Below are 17,877 nucleotides of genomic sequence, written 5' to 3'. Positions count from 1 at the left end.
GTGTTTATTACCTGCTAATTCAGTGTTTGTTACCCCATTAAGAAAACAACAGAAGGACATTAAGTTACCTGTTGATTCTGCCTGTTGATTCTACCTGTTGATTTAGCAGGAACAGTAGCCAGCATGTGGTCTGCTAGCTAATACACAGACACCTCCTCAGCAAAGTAAAGGGGAGGGAGGGATTCCTGCTTATCAGAGAGTGGTGAGGTAGAGGAGGGAAGCAGCCCACAGTCTGTGTTGGAGCTGCAGCCTGGGGCGGAGGGGAGGAGCCATCCCTGCTATGGAGCAGAGAGCCCCGCTCAGGCCAGAGGGCATGCCAGGATGCTGGGGGTATCTGGTTTATCTTAAACTAGCAAGGGGCCTGAGATAGACATTGCTTAAACCACTTTGACCCAAATCAGTTAAGTCTGATACTACATTCAACCAGGTTTATCTCAAACCAGTTTCAGCCCTTTTCAAACTAGTTTATGTGCACTGAACATCTGTTCTGTTACAGGTTTAAACCAGTTTCTGATCACTTAAACTGGTTTATGTATAATGTCTGTCCCTAGCCTAAGTCAGCAAAGCACTTAGGCCCATGTTTAATTGTGTCGAGACTATTCACATGCTAAAATTTAAGAATTTGTTTAAGAATTCACATACTAAATTTTAAGAAAGATCTAAATCTTTGTTGACTATAGATGGCATTAAACACTTGCTGAATGGTTTATTTGAATTCTGAGCCAGAATGAACATAAACACTCTTGCAGTCACGGGTCAAGTTCTGTTGCAGTTATAACTATACTTCAATATTTCTTCTAAATCCAGTTTCAGTCAATAATGGCATTCTTATTACTCCTGAAAATTATGACTTTTCATCTGTCACTCACAAATAGTGAATCGCTCTGTACTGTTTGCTCTGCAGATGACTGTGAAATGAATATCATGAAAAACTAAGAAAGGAAATTTTATTTTTCAAGAAAGTATTCTTCAAGAATAAAATATTTATCAAACCCTGTATTAAGGATAGTAATAATGCAAATTATCAGGATGTATTCCTGGAATTCAATGGAATGCTTTTACTTAGTACTCAAATACTGACACAGTGGAATGTATCAGATGTTTAATAGCTCATGGCAAAAGTAAACAACAGATTACAATCATCAAAGTTTAGTTTTGCTTTCAAGGACTATGGGAATGATTCAAATGGGATTTATTTTATAATAACTTCAAATAGTTATGTCACTTTTCTGTGCAAAAATTAAATTAAAATAATGTTGTCAGGATTAGTTTTGCTTACTTGATTTACTTCTTTTCCTCCACTGCTCTTTGCAGAGTACAGTCATAATGTATCTATTTAAACCATTTAAAATGATACCTTTATGTTCACATATACTTTAATTGTACTGCCAGGTGACAAATTGGGTTAAACTAATGTCATATGCAGTGCCTGTCAGTTTCCCAGCTGTTAAAATCCTGACCCATGATTGCATAATTTACAGATTTTCAGAGTCGTGTAAAACTCAGTTTGTTCATATCGTCAAGCCAAAATGTTATTGTCCTGAACTGAATAGACACAACTAACTTAATGGAGAGGTGTCAAACTTATGGCCCGCTGGCCAGATACAGCCTGCTGAGCCCCAGAATCTGCCTCCCCAGTGCTGTCCTGTTGTGCCAGGCCCAGCTGTGCATGCAGTGCCCAGGATGCATGCTACATGTGGCATTTGCTGGGACTGGGGCCCAGGCTGCTCCACCAGTGACACTTGCTAGAGCTGGGTCTCAGGCTCGCGCCACCACACATGGTCCCCACAGTGTGTGCTGGATCAGGCATGTGGGCATGAGGGAACTTTGGGCATGATACGGTCCACGGGGCCAGATGTGTTCGAAACCCCCGACTTAATGGGACCAGAATTTCACTCTAGATCCCTCGGAATTCTGGAATATACTACTAAATAAATTAAATGGGATGTGTATATATACAGTGCAGCTCTCCCAAATATTCATGCTTACTGCATGTGTTTGTGGTTGTATTAGGTGGAGTGTTGGCCTGGTCTTTTTTGACTCACCAGCATGGACAGCCCAAATCATGCTGTACCATTTATGCCAGATAAGAACTTGAGCTTAGCCAAACTATGTTACAGTTCCTTTTTCAATGTAGTTTTCATGCTTGAAATGTTCCAATGCTGGAATACTCAATATTGTGGAGTGATGTGAGGTTCAACTGTGAACTCTGAGATATATCTATGAGCTTTTTATTATTTCTGAATATATTATTTTTGACAATTTCTATATGTTTCAACCCCAAATAATTTCCTAAATAAAAGTGTTTCAAGTTGAATATTTTTAAAATTCACTAACCTAAAACCTCATATTTATATATATATATATATATTTAATTTCATTGTTAGACGATCACCTATGTGTAACCAACCATCCATCAACAAAGCAACCATTACAGGTAAGAGAAATTATTATAACCCCAGTGTTTCTGTGTGAAAGAATCCTCATCTTATAAACCTGACTGCATATAAACACGTTCTATTACATCCTTAAGTTTATTTAATAAAAGCTGGTCTAGGCAATTTTTTTACTGTAAATATCAAATAAGTAATGTCTCAATTTAGACTACCATTTTATGGTTTTTATCTTTGTTGTTAATATACATTCACTCCCAATTTTTGCTTTTCTGTATGTTGGCAATTTCAGTAAACGAAGCTTTTTCCTTTGTTTTTAAAAAATATATCAGTATGTGTCTTAATGGTAATACATAGACTAGTACACCAGTGCAACAAAATGTAACAGTGGGAATGGCAGCTCACTGGGTTTCCAATTGGGATGTTGAGGTAATATCTTAGTATGACAGCAGTTAGCATAAATTGGTAGGGAGCTAATTTTCAAAATTACCTGTTTGACTTAAGAACCTAGATTCTATTCCCAAAATTCAGTTCGGTGCTTAGGAGTCCAACCCCTTTGAAAAGCAGTTTTCAAACTTTTATTTTTAAAAATTACTTTTAAAATATTTTATTTTGGAAACATATTTGGGCTCCTAAATCAGCTCCATCTTTTGGAAATCTTACCTTGGCGCACTTATTTAGCATCATGTCAGCTGATCTTAGTTAGCTTTAGAGAACATTGAGTCCTATCAATTTATATGGTATTACCTAATATGTGTTAGCATGAGTTCTTACACAATGTAACATCCCTGGGCAGACAAATCCACAGTAGGATGCCGCTTAAGTGAACCAATAGTGTTTTAGCCTCCTCTTAATGTACATGAAGGGCCCTTGAATGGATAGTTTAGCATTTCCATAATTTTCAACATTGAGTATTTTTATCCAAAGAAAGTAGATTTGATTTTTTGTTTGTTTCATGAGACAGTAACTCAGGGAGAAAACAGTGCTTTCGTTCTTATTTACAGGTTGTGGCTTTCCTTTTTTAGTCACCTATAAAGATTTATTTCTCTGGGCTTTTGAGAATAGTCCTCTTCTTCTTCCCACCACACAGCACAGTCACATTGGCTCTACAAGGCCCTGTCTTTAGAAATCCACATTGCTTTATGACATACATAAAATCAAGTCAATAGCCAAACTATTTAAAAGGCATATTTAATAAAAGCAACAGTGTGGGATCCTCCTCCAATAAAACTCTGTGGGACTTAATATTTTACCTAAACATTTTTGCCTAGGGGTGGTCAGAAAATTTGGGATTAGATCATGAAAAAAATGATGTTTACCAAAACTTCCTAACCACTTCTATTTTTTATTTACTATTTGAACACAGAACATGCATCTCCCACACTCGCTTCTTCACATCATTAAGTGCTGATGATTACATTCTAAACCTGAATTGCTTTTCATAGTCTCAGATGTCTACCTTCATTTTTCACTCTTCTTGTCATGTCAGGACTTCATGTGTTTCCAGATTAAGCTGTTGAGTTGAGGGTTTGAAGGTGTACCCCTCTAACATATCTTTTCCGCTGAAGAATTCAGCAGTTGATATTTGGAAAATTTTGTTAAATGTGGTTGTTTTTTCTACTTTCAGTGTAAGCAGAGTTTGAGTGAACCTCAATATGTGAGTTTGCCAAAGCCACTTGCCAACACCACTGTTTAATTTGGCACAGGGTTGAAATACTGCAAAATAGCTCTATATTGCTGTTAATTATAAGTTTCTGTAGCACATGTAACTCCACCTGATATTCACTAGTAAGGATGTAAATTGTGGCTAAATGCTTAATCTAGTTTAAGACAAATTGTGCACATCTGTGATCCTTCCTTAGGCATGTGTAGCTCACAGCTTGAGTGGAAAACTTTCTTTTCACTTTTAGGCTTTTTAAATGCCACTTTACATGCTGACATTCCTCCATATTTAACAGTCTTTTGTAATAACTCTTAAAAGCTTGGTAATTAAATGAATTAAGAGAAAAGTAACTGCAAAGATTTCTCGTGTATTGTGAACATTTCTTATGGTAACTATAACTATAACCCTATATTACTACATTCTTTGAAGAAGCTCTAGGGCTTGGTTTTACTTTATTTCATTTTAAATCATTTGAGCTATTTACGTTTATTCTTATTTTTAATTTCTGGACTTCCTTGTCTTCTACATTTTTGTTCTTTTCCCATTTCTAGGCACTAGATTTCAAAAGTCAGCAGCATGGAAGTGTTTATAATAATAAAAGAAAATACTTAGTACCCTTAGGGGGCACACTTGCACCTGCACTCAGATATTCCCCACACACAATTAACCAAGCCAGTACCTTAAAAATGTCTCAAGGTCAGATTCTTTCCTTTAGTAGGATTATCTGCCTAGAACACAGGACCATACTGGACTCTGTTGTTGATTTGTTTAAGTTTCCCACTGGTCTTGGGATTTGCTTTTGGTTCATCCTTGAAGAACAGTGTGTATGCAACTAATCTAGAAAATGTAACCATGCCAGGCAATGTATAGGAAGCACCAATGGAAAGCAAAGAAGAGTGGACATAATGTAATCTAATTCACTGTTACTCTGCCCTATGAAAGAACTGCTGGATGTGGTGTGCCTTCTCTACACAGTGGACATGTCTACATGAGATGCTAACTGCGCAGTAGCCTAATAACACTGCACAGTAGCATGCCGGGCCAAAACCATGCTAATACACTAATGTACAGTAGTTTTAGGCTACTGTGCAGTTAGCATCACTAAAAAAAGTGTGCCAGTGCTACTGTGCAGTAGTGCAAATTACTGCACATTGATTTAGTACGTGGTTATTTAAGTACTAAATTTAATGTGCAGTAACTATGCTGCATTAATGAACACGTAGACACACCCAGTTATGTCTGTGTACTGCCCTCCATTCCCTTTCCTTTTTCTTCCTCCCTTGTCTTTTGTATTTTAATTTATCCTTAAATACTGCCATGTGCATATCCGTTCATAGCATTTGATGAAGTAAGCTTCTGCTCACAAAAAAATTTGCTATACACACACACGCGCGTGCACACACACTCTTTGATTAATCCTTAAGGTGAATATCTACCCTGCCTTCTACTTGACGTCAGACTAACACAGCTAACTATGCGTCTCTGCACTGGAATGGGCAAAAGGACTTTACTGGCTAGGAAGACACTGAACCACAAGAAAGCTTCCAAGAGATTAAGATTCATTTTGGGTATTGAGTGAAGACTAAAGATAGGTTGCATTTTGTCTGAACTGGTTTTCCCATCAAATAAAGCTGTATTTGGTATTTCTCTTGTTTCTATACCAACGGATTTCATGACAGAAACCCAGAACTATGCATCGGTCTCTACCTGAGGCATATATAATCCTGGTTATGCATGTTACACCAAGGCATTATGCCAATGGAGAAAGAACAGTATGGATGTTTTTCTCACCTCTCTCCCAGCATTTCCAAAAAAGTAAATCTTTTGGCGCCACCTAGCCCCTTGGTGTTTGAAATGCTGTCTGCCCAGTTTCAAAGCTGTTGGAAAGTCTTCCTGTTTGTGGTTGTTCTGTTTGCTCTAAATATCTGACCATTCAGTGGTAGAGTGTAATGCCAGATGATGCTCATCATAGTAGCACAGATATTATTTCTTAAACTGTCAACAGAAGGGCACCTGAGGACACAAGGCACCAGTGCAATAAACAGGAAGATATATGTGCCATTAAGCAAGGCCATTTTTTAACAAGTACACGATCATCAGTAGGCTCCTCGAAATAAGTGTTTTAAAGAAGGATTTGAATGAGGAGGGGAATGTCAGAATGCTAAGAGAGTTTCTCTAACTAATGGGACAGCATGGCAGAGTCAGAGAAAGATGCAAAGGGATTTGGCAAAAGAAGGTCAGTAAGGTGGCGAGTAGAAATCTTCATATAGATCCAAAGGAGTGGAGGACACAAATGAAGACAAAACAGTGCATTAGCTAAAATTAGGTAACACTGGAGTTGACATGTACAGATTAGCACATACATAAAAATATTTAGCCTGTTTGGTAACAAGTATGGAAACCAGGACAAAAATTCATGTGAGCGGAGGTATGTAAAGAAGATACTGGTGTGTGATTGTAGGAGAAAAAAGGAGGTGGGTGGTTTTTTAAGTGGGCTGCTCTTATTAAGTATAAATATGCAGTATTTACTTAGTAAATGGAGTATGTTCTGCTTACTTTAAGTTGTCCATATTGAATCTCTTCAGAAGCTGTACTTAAAGAAAGCAATAAGAACAATTGCTTTCAGTGTGCTGGACAGTGGGATATTTTATCTCCAATATCAACTCTGGTTCCTAGTGAACAGCCTAAAACATGCCAGCCTGTAAGACATGAGCCTGAAGCTGCACTTCCCATGTTGCCACTGAGATCCTCTGTTTATTGTATGCCTTGAATAAAGACCTACAGTTCTTCTGTGCTTAGAGCTCAGCTCTTCAGCCAAAAAGGAGTTTCCTTGCTAAATGAATCACATCTTCCATACATCTAAATTCATATGGCATAACATTGTGTTTATGATAATAAGATCTAACCATCAATAAATAACAATTAACCTTTACATTGGCACAAAAGTCCTAAGGGCTACAGCAAAATAAGCAAGTTTTGAGATTCTGTGCTTAGTTGAGGAAAATATAAGTAATTGTTCATTCTTTTGAGGAGTCTGGAAGTCTGCCTATACACATGCTTGAGGGTGATGGGGAAGGGGCAGCATTTTAATTGGAAAGTTTCTCAGAGAGCCGCTCTAATTAAAATGCTGCAGTATCACCTGTATTAAGGCCCTGTACATTTTTAATGGCCATGGGACACTTTAACTAAAGCTCATTGAATGAGCTTTAGTTAAAGTACCCCCACAGCCATTTTTAAGCCTGTGGAGGTTTACGCAGGTGATGCTACAGCAGTGCTAGAGTGTTCCAAGTAGAATGCAGAGCAGACTCAATTAATCAATTAAATGAGTCTGCTTTGATGCATTCTAATTAGAACACTTCGGAGCAAGTGTATAGGTACCTGAAGTGTTAAAGTGGATGCATACTGTACCAGCAAACCCCTAACACATCTCATGCAGTATCTTGGCAGCCTTTGCCATTCCCTAAAGCTGGCTAAAGACTTGTAGTTTCATAGCAATGTGCCCTGTTTAAATAATGAAGTAAACTTCTGAGAAAACTAGGGCTTCGGGGCTGCAGCAAGGAGTCACATACTGAGTTTAGAATGTGCGTGAGCATCACTGGAACATCAGTGTGGACCAGATTTCAAGCTACATAATATCTTTCCTAAAATATTTTTGGAAAGACACAGGTTTAGCAACAGAGGTTTACTTATATTTAACCTGAAAAGAAGGCACTATCTTTGTCATGCTACCAAAACCTTAGTAATTGTAAAATACTTACAGTGTAAAATTTCCCATTAAGAAATATCCCATCCCTGTCTTAATGGCATATATAGAGTGAGTATATATGAAATTATGAAATGAGAAATGAGCAAATATCTTTGCATTCATTAAAAATTAGAAAGTATGTGGTTTAATATTATTAGAATCCCTATGATCTTCCTGGTATATACAAAGAATATACCACTAGTGAAAAAAAATATTATAGGAGATCATGTAGTAAATTAACACTAGCTTGCTACTGTATATTCACTTATTTTTTGTCAGTAGTACATGAACTATGATAACAAGCTTTCCATGCATCACACCTTAAGTCCATCTGGTACAGACTGCAGCATTCTGCTTGTTGAATGGAGTTTCCTGCAGGTTGCATATGAAACTGGTACTCTGTGCTTTCTGTTGATACCTATTGGTTTTGAAGTGGGGTTTATTAGCTGTGAGGTAGGAACTAGGCCTGTGCGAAGCGGCTAGTATTCACTTCAGATTCAGATTTGGCTGATTCGGGGGACAGTAATTCGATTTGGTGATTTGAATCACTGTCCCCATTTGATTTGGCCAATTCTGATTCAGAGATTCGGTGACTGCCAAATCTCCCAATCTCCAAATCAGCCAGGCCCATCCCCCACCCCTCTCCCAGCCTGGCAAAGGCTGCCCCACCTGCCCCAGCTCCTGGCACTTTGAAAAAAACAGCCCTGACTCACCAAGTGCTACTGGGAGAGGGTGATCCCCACTGCCCCGCAGTGCCCCACACTGCATGAGGGGCTCTGCCATGAGCCCCCTGACCCCACTCACTGTCCCAACCCCCCCCCCCCATGGATGCCCTGCCTGCCCCAGCTTCAGCCCTTTAAGGAAAAAAAACCCCAAAACACTGGACTCATCAGTTCCTGCCCGGCAGAGGTGATCCCCGCTGCCCCCTGCCATGTGGGTGGCTCTTCCTTGAGCCCCCTGAAGCCCTGAGGCTGCTGCAGGAGCTAGTGAATGCGAGGTTTTTGGGGGGCTTTTTTTTCTTAAAGGGCCAGGGCTCGGGCGGGCAAGGCAGCCATGGGGGGGGAGGGGGGGCTGGGCGGCTTCGGATTTAGAAAGATTCGGAACTTTTTATTGGTTCCCTGATTCAATTAGGATTTGGAGATTCAGCCACCGAATTCAGCCGAATCGGGCCGAATCTCCGAATTGAATCAGTACCTGAAGCTTCACACAGCCCTAGTAGGAACTACCAGTATTTTGCTGCTGTGTGTTCTTTATCATTATGGATTTGTTTTTAATACTTCATCAAAGTGAACAGTGTTTTAATATGGTAAATGTAAATAAAAAAGTAAAACTTATCTAAGGGTTCTTATATATGAGGAAGGAGGCTGCTCCGATTCTCTGGAATTCCAGCATGTTGGAGCAGACTAGATTAATTGAGTCTGCTGAAGCATAGCAATTATTGCACTCCAGCAAACTCCAGCATCTCATGTATCAGCAGCCCTACATTTCAAAATGGTGGTGGGGTGCTCTAATTAAAGCGGCCGCCCCATCCCACTCCTGGAGCATATGTCTAAATGCCCTAAATATCTTGTGGTATTTTGACTAAATATAATTTGCCATACCATCTATATTAATGAGGACTTTAAAATAGGTACCAAAAAGATTGCATTGCCTAGTGTAAAATCTTGTTTGGGACATCCTGAGTTCTTCTAATATACAGTAATGGCCCCTGCTATTAAGAAATTTTCTTCCTGTGGCATGTCTCTCTGGATATACAGCAGGGAAGATTTAGTGGTTGAATTAGGTAATTAGAAAGGCTTGACATAAAAGATGAATAGCGGCCACAAGTCAGTCCAGCTCAATCCAATATAGGAGATTAGTGCTTTTATGGGGATATTTTCAAATGTGCCATTGTGGCTTAAGAGCACAAGTCTTATTGCAAATCAGTTAAATTTGTGCTTTTATGTCCTGTATGTGCCTTTAAAAATCTCTCCTTCACTTCATCTCCGTAAAGATAGTCATGTAAATTGTATTTGTTTTTTCAAACAAAAAGGACAGAAGTAACACTCAGTATTGTGCATCATGGGTTTTATGTTGTTGGTAGAATAGGGGAATAAGAGAGCAAAATTGACAAATTGAAAGAAATACTGTATGGGAGGTCCATATTAGCATGTGTATTAATGTTGGTGGAATGTTGATAATGTCCTGTTCAGAAGATCTCCATAGCACACACCAATATAAGCACTTTAGGCAGGATTCTGTTTTACCTAGTGGATACCCAAAGAGGAGTTTGGGACATGAGTTACAGGTATAAAGTATAGGAATATTTGTTATCTTTTCTGGGTGTGTAAGTGCCCCTGTTGTAGGAATGGAGAGATGTCTAAACATTTCTAGAGGGTAATCTTGTTCCTGTCTGCACACAGCAGATAATATAATCAGTTTTACACTTTAGATGTGTAATACCTACACACACTTGAATTGTCTAAGGTAAAATGTGCACTTTTGGTTGTTGTGTATTGCATTTTGTGTGTGTGTGTTCTTATGTGGGCAAGATGGCCCCTGTTGTTCTAGCCATGTGCTCTGCACATGGAAAGGCAGGACCTGCATCTGGACAAAATATGTAAATTCCTCTGTCCTCATTGGCCAGAGGAAGCAGTGATTCTGCAGGAAGACTGAGTAAGAGAGAAGCTAGAGCATGGCACTCCCTAATTGGACAAGGCTTGGGTGATGTCGCACCAAGTGTATACGAACAACCCAACTAAGATTTTTATGTCTTTCTCCTGGCATTGCTAAGAGCTGCACAGCAGCATTGAGAGCCAGAAAAACTGCTCCCCAAGGTGGGCATCCCCCACCCCTTTGCTGAAGAGGTGAGTGAAAGCTATGTGAAGGGAAAGCCTCAGGTACAGGGAAAGAAAGCCTGTCTCGGAGCTTGAGACCTCTATTTCCTCCCTCCCCCCACCTTTTTTTTTTGAGTGGGATAATACCATGAGGGTATTAATCCCTGGAGCAGACTGACCAGGAATAGGTCCTGGCAGTTACTGGTCACATAGGCCTAGCCCCCTCTGTTTTGTAATTGTAGTGTCTCAGCACAGTGGTATAGCTGAGACTGGATGTCCAGGCTGCAGCCATAGATTCATAAATGTATAGATTGTTAGAGGCTAGAAGGGACCTTGTAGGTCTTCGGATCTAGTCCCCCTGCACTAGGCAGGAAAAGACAACTGAGGTCAAGTGGCCCCAGCAAGGTGACTGTCCAGTCTCCTTTTGAAGATTTCCAGGGTAGGTGACTGCACCACCACTGGAGGGAGTTTATTCCACAGTCTGGACACCCTGACTGTGAAGGAGTTTTTCCTGGAATTGAGCCTGAAGCAGCCTTCCAGGAGTTTGTATCCATTGTTCTTGGTCTTCCCCAGGAGTGCCCTGTTCACCGAGTTCTTGATGTACTCCCTTGATGTAGCAGTAAGCCAATACCAAGTTCCCTCTCAGCCTTCTCTTCTGTAAACTGAAGAGTCCCAAATCCCTCAGCCTCTCCTCATATGGCTTGCCTTGCAAGTCCCTGATCATATGGATTGCTCTTCTCTGGACACTCTGAAGTTTTTCTATGCCCTTGTTGAAATGCAGCACCCAGACTGGACGCAGTACTCCAGCTGTGGTATCACCAGTGCAGAGTACAGTTCCTTAGGTTGCATGAGATACAATGGTTAATACATAGATTCATAGATTCATAGATGCTAGGGTCGGAAGGGACCTCAATAGATCATCGAGTCCGACCCCCTGCATAGGCAGGAAAGAGGGCTGGGGTCAGATGACCCCAGCTAGATGCTTCTCTAACCTCCTCTTGAAGACCCCCAGGGTAGGGGAGAGCACCACCTCCCTTGGGAGCCTATTCCAGACCTTGGCCCCTCTAACTGTAAAGAAGTTCTTCCTAATGTCTAGTCTAAAACATGCCAGCGTGTTGTTTGCCCTGCTGGCCACAGCATTGCACTGCTGGCTCATGTTCATGCAATGGTTGATCACTACCCCTAGATTCCTTTCGGCCATGGTGCAAGTCAAATTGTCGCCACCGAGCCTGTAGATATGTTGGGGATTGTTTGCCCCCAGATACAGTACCTTATACTTCTGAGTGTTGAAATTCATCTGATTCTGGTCTTCCCAACACTCCAGCCTGTCCAGGTCTGCCTGTGTCTGCCCACAATCTTACTATTTTTCCACAAGGATATCATGGGATACTAGATCAAAAACCTTTTGGAAGTCTAGGTATATAATGTCAACCTTTTCTCCCATGTCCAGGTGGTGAGAGACCTGTTCATAGAAGGAGATGAGATTGGTAAAACAAAACCTACCCATGATGAAGCCATGTTGGCTGTTGTTCAGAATCTTACCCTCAACAAGCATATCGCACATAGATTCTTTAATGAGTTTTTCCAGTGTTTACTGCTTGCGATGAGGGGGGCTTGTTGATATGGGACACCCCAGCAAATTTAGTGTTCCCAGATTTCTGGGTGGGGCCTTGGGCCACTGGTATAATTTATGGGGTACCCATAATGTGAAATGTGAATCCAGCCCTTCTTGCTGCCAAGCAGTGCCCAACAGAAGAATTAAAGATGGATAACACAGAGTTGGTTGCAAGCTGTTTGTGGTTGTCCATAAGGAAAAATAGAATTCTGGACTCCTTGTTTTATTGTCATCATTAGCAGATAATGAATGAATAAACTTCATTGTTAATTCTATCCAACCCAGCTCCTGCCTGTAAAACGCACACAAAAAATATTTTAAACTTCTGTCACAAGCCGGTATAGACCAGTTTGGATGATGTTGAATTACTTGTCACATGTTTTACTGAGGGTATAAACAGAGGTAGCATTGCTGCTATGAGAATACCTTTGTGTCCTGTGATCCTACAGAAGTCCCAGTTCATTCTCCTGCTTTAAGTACCTGTGAAATACCTGAAATAAAATATGCTATCTCTTTCTTCCTGAGACAGTACTGTGTAAATTAATTGCAGCTCATTGAAGTAAATTGCCAGTCATTCCAGGGACAAGCCTATCAGGTTCTCCCTGGACACTGAGCTACAATGCAGCTTAGAAGAGTTATTCATATAAAGGGCTGTGCTTTACCTCTTTTGTCCCAGATTTTGATGTGATTAATTAGAACTATCTCAAATGAGATGTCTGTTTACAGCCAGAGTTCCACAAATTACTTATTTCTTTTATCCTGCCCTTCCGTTCATGTACTCTATATATGGTCTTATAGGTGTCGGTGTAGACACACAGTACCTTGTAGTAATTTACCCCAAATTATATTCTGCAGTAAATTTACTCTGTAAGAAGGAGTACTAGAGTACATAAACAGTTTTCACAAGCTGGCTACCAGAAGTAGGTGCTGATTGCAGTGCCTGGTCGCTAGGTGGCATAGAAGTCATTTTGCATTGAATCAAATTCCAACCCCACTATTATCAAATCGACATTGACAGTAGCAGACACAAGACACATACGCCTAAGTAATTCCTTCTAGTGTAACTTTATTTTTTACAGCAATAATGTTCTACCAGAAAACAGTATTCCATTGTAATAAATGGTGCACATTTTGTGTCTATTCCACTTTTCCCCTGAGTTAGTTGAGAATGCTATGTGCCATGTGTCTGTCCCATATATTTTCACTACATTTTGAGGCATTAATTTTCAGTAACCTAATTATGGCCATAAAATGGACACAAACAAATATTGTATTTTTTGTGAAAAGAAGTGTTGATACTTAAACCTTTTCCCATCATAGAAAACAGACCACAAAGCCTTCCCATTGTGGCATTAGTTGTTGTTCTGTCTTGATTTGTGTTTTACTTCAAACTGGACATGCCTTTTGCTGCCAATAGGTATAACTCTGATCTCTGAAGTTCAAAGGACAATTTGAAACAGCTTAAGGAAAGATAGGGAAAAAGTCTTTAAGGAAATTTATCATTCATTAGGATGCCTATAAAACCTAAATAACACTAAACAGTGATTTCTAGAATTATGTGTGAGAAAAGTGACCTTTTTTCTAATATTAATATTAACTCTAATACATTTTTAATTAACCTTGATTTTATTGGATTTTAACTAAACTTGGCATTAATATATAAAATAAAAAATAATTATTGAACCTAAAACAGCAACCTTTTTTTAAAGGATAAAGTTGTAAGATCTGTTATCTTTTTTCTATGAGCCTTTAAATAATACTGAACTTTATTTATGGTTGGCCTAACTGCTCTCCTCTAAAGTTATGTAAGGCACTGATCTCAGAGCTTTACATGCAGAAAAGAAAGTAGGCAACAGATGGCTGAGGGGGATCTAGGATTAAAAGCCTATTAACCTGGCCTACGTGATACAGACCTGTACTTCTTGAAAAGGTGTATTTTGGTGAAGCGATAATAATGCCATCACTCTTAAAATAACAGAGTTCAGTCCCTTGTTGGTTCCCCCTCCTAATCTACATTTATGTAAGAAACCCCATTTAGATGTGCTAACCTTAGATTTGAGAATAATTGGATTATGTTGAATGTCTGGGGTGACGCATTATGAAACAAGGATATTTTCCTTTGGTGCTATTCAGATGGCTATTGAAAAGATGTAGAAATATTTTGCCAACCCTTGCTTCTTTTTATGGGCAGGGGAGGAATGAATGTTGAAGCTTTCTTAAATTTTAGTTAAACTCTGGTAATGGCTCCAATGGGCGCATCCACACATGCAAGCACATGCATTTGCAGCAGCTCAAATAGAAGCGGTGCAAATTTGTGCCAGGGCTTTTTGCCTCAGCGCACGTGCTTGGACATGCACTTTGGTGTGGAGCAAATTGTGCCACTTGGGGCAAAATAACCCTGCCTGGCTCCTCCTGGGTCTTCAGCTAGGGGAACGAGAGCCCAGGGCCACCACCTGTGCTGGCTCCAGCAGTATAAAAAGCTGCCCTGGACAGCAGCTGTGGGTTACTTGCCCTCAGGAGCTTCTGAGGCCCACCCACTTGGCATCTGGAAACACCAGCTCCCCGTGCCAACTGGATTGCCAAAGCTGCCCTGACTTACAGTGGCCCTTGAGCCCTCTACCCATTACAGCAGTCTGACAGTGAGGACTGCTGGCTGGCTGTGACTTACTGCCATCTGCAACAGAATCTGCCTGCTTGCAGCTGTGGCCCCATGGCTGCACACCTACCAGACACATACAGAGACCACAGAGCTGCCTGGGCTCTGGTACAGGCCCTGCAGCAGAGCTGCTTGAACCTCTGGGCCAACTGCCAGTGGGTGGTGGCTGCACAGCAGCATCACTACATCCAGACAGCCCAGTCTGGAACCAGAGTCACCAGCCTAGCCTGGGGCTGTGAGTACCAGCTGGCCCTGCTGGGGAGGAGCATACCCATGCTGCCAGCCCCTGTTGCAGCCCCCCACCCCACTACTGCCAGGTCAGACCCAACAGAGGGAGCAGCTGACAATGAATACCTTGTAATCACTCCCCACGTGTACCGCCGCACATGAGCCTGGGCGGTATGTGGCCCACTCCTTTGGGGTGGGAAGTCCACCGCTGGCCAGGCTGCCTTGGATGTATGTGGGGCCATCCAAGACACCCTAGCCGACTGAGTCATTCAACTGGCTGACCCAGGGGAGGTGGTGGCAGGGTTTGGGGGCCTGTGGGCTCCCCAACTGTGTAGGGGCACTCGATGGGACTCACATCCCCATCCTCTTCCCCCCTGGGGGAGGGTGCCAGTACATCAACCGCCATGGCAGCAACTCAGTGGTGCTTGAAGTGGTTGTAGACCATTGTGACCGCTTCACCCACAGTTACACCGGCTGGGTGGGAGTGCTCATGACGCCCGTGTGCTGCACCACTCGCCATTTCCAGGACTGATGCAGGCATGGACCTTTGCCCCAGGGATCCAAGACCTGACCATTGGGGATGTCAGCATGCCACCAGTCATCGTGGCAGATGCAGCATACCCACTTCTCCCCTGGCTGATGCGCCCCTTCCCAGGACCTCTGGATGCTCAGCAGCAGAGGTACAATGAGGCCCTTGCCCACTGCCGATGCACTGTCGAGCAGGCGTTTGGCCATCTGAAGGGACGCTGGCAGAGCCTCACCATCCTCCTGGAGACAGCGCCAAAGCACATACCCTGTATTATCACCACAGCATGTGTCCTGCACAATGTGTGCAAGTTCCGGGGAGAGGTGTTTGAGACCCAGTGGATGGAGGAGACTTGCCAGATATCACAGCCCACCCGGCAGCAGCTGCAGCAGAGCCGGCCAGCCAGGCAGTGTCGCAGATGAGGAGCACCCACTCCAGCAGCAACACATAGATGCCAGAGTGTGGGATGCCATTGCCCCCCACCTTCTGGCTCACCCATCTGAGTAGGGCACCACACCAGCACCAGGCCACCTGCTCAGGGGCCTCCATCCCTGTCCATGACCAGGACCTCAATAACACACACAGTATGACTATATTGAAAACAAAGGCAATTTTATTCCCTTTCCCTCTCAACGCAAAACTATCCAAACATCACCAGTGCATCAACCCCAACTGTGAAACAAATATAAAAACTGTATATGTGACCCAAGGGAACAGGAGAGGGACCAGGGCACAGGGAGGAGGGGCTCAGGGATTAGCTGCCCTACGGCCCTGACCTGGTTCATGGGATCTGGACCTACCACCACATGTGTGTGGGCCATGAGGACATGGCCCAGGGTGCAGCTGCTCTGGGGAGAAGGGTGGGAGCTCCTCCTGTGGGGCAGCCATTACAGGCTGGTTTGGGCCTGGGAGAAGGGGAAGCAAGACCCATGTCACTTGATGCCCATAATGGGCCTGAGGGGCCTGCTGGAGGGCAACTGTGGCACCATCCAGCCAACTTGCCACCAGCTGGGCCCTGCCCCTGGTGCCAGGGGCACAGGAGGGCTAGATGGCTGTGGTGGGGCTGGTGGAGCCTGTGGGACAGCAGCAGGAGTGGCTGGGGCAGGAATGGCAGCCATGAGCTGGTCACTGACCCTGCGCTCATGGGCTATGGCCGTGTCAACGGAGGCCCGGAGTTGCCGTGTCTCCTCCAGGTTCTCCCTGACCAGCTGCCACTCCCCCTCAATCAGGGTGACTAGGTGCTCCAGGGCCTCCCTCCCAGCTTGCAACTTTCCTATGGCCACAGCATGGTCATGGCAGAATTGGCAGAGCTCTGCAGGAGTTGGGTCTGGAAGTCCTGTGCCTGCTGGTGGTGTAACCGCTCCTCCAGAACCACCTTCTCCTGCCAGCCCTCTCATTTGGTGCACTGCTCCTGCCGCAGGCAGTGCATCTGGATAGCCCCTGGTGTCTGGGAGACTTGGCAGGCAGCTCCTGGGTGCAGGGCAGCAGCCTCTCCTCTGGCAGACGGGCTGTCTGGAGAAAGAACAAGTGGATAGCCATTTTTAGATACAACAACATGGCATGGGTCAGGAACAGCCTCATGAGGGTCCCCAAGGATTAGCCTCAGTCTTGGGCACATGGCCACACAGGCAGTCCATGCCCATGTGTCCACGCCCAGACCCATGTGGGTCCATCCCCCTGACAAGGGCCACGACCATCCTGTGATCTGGCCATCCCCTCTCACGATGTGCCTGGAGGGATCCTCCTGGGGACAAGCATCACAGCCAGCTCAGGCTATGGTGCCCAGCATCTCCCTACCTGCGAATATCAGCATTCCAAGAGGGCCAGGTCCTCAGGTAATGGCCCCAGTGCTGTGGAGCTGGGGCCCCATAGGCTTGTGGGGTGAGTCCTACTTCTCCCCCCTGCTGTCACCAGGGCCAGCTCCATCCAGCAGGGAGTGCTGGCAAGGTCGGGGGATTGTCTTGGCCCTGCTGGGAAGTAGGTCTCAGCATGGCCGATTGAGAGCAGGGGGGCGGGAAGTTAGGAGAGGAGGAAGGCAGGGAGGGAGGCTGCAAGGACACACATGAGGCCTTGAGGAGGAGCGGGCTGAGGGAGAAGCTCCCAATTCCCCATGGCATGTGTAGGACTTACCTGGTCTTGGTGAAAGGTGGCTGGGTTGAGTGGCAGAGCTGAACCCAGCCTCTGGGGGGAGTGAGGGATGGTGGCAAGGTTGCTGAGGTGTGCTCTGCACCAATG

The 17,877-nt window shown here is 43.4% G+C and overlaps 1 protein-coding gene across 9 annotated transcripts in view; it reads left to right on the top strand.

The window, feature by feature from the left end:
• LOC102381386 (cAMP-specific 3',5'-cyclic phosphodiesterase 4D) overlaps positions 1-17,877 on the top strand; it is a 431,023-nt gene that overhangs the window by 262,577 nt on the left and 150,569 nt on the right. For all 9 annotated transcript variants that reach the window (XM_025201141.1, XM_025201143.1, XM_025201135.1 and 6 more), the window contains one exon: positions 2,388-2,437. In XM_025201141.1, coding sequence (XP_025056926.1) covers positions 2,388-2,437 — 50 coding nt within the window. The remainder of the gene's footprint in view (positions 1-2,387; positions 2,438-17,877) is intronic.

The sequence above is a fragment of the Alligator sinensis genome, unplaced genomic scaffold (assembly GCF_000455745.1).
Source record: "Alligator sinensis unplaced genomic scaffold, ASM45574v1 scaffold123_1, whole genome shotgun sequence".
Taxonomy (NCBI): Eukaryota; Metazoa; Chordata; order Crocodylia; family Alligatoridae; genus Alligator; species Alligator sinensis.
Note: the sequence above shows the minus strand (reverse complement) of the source record. Positions and strands in the feature narration are given on the sequence as shown.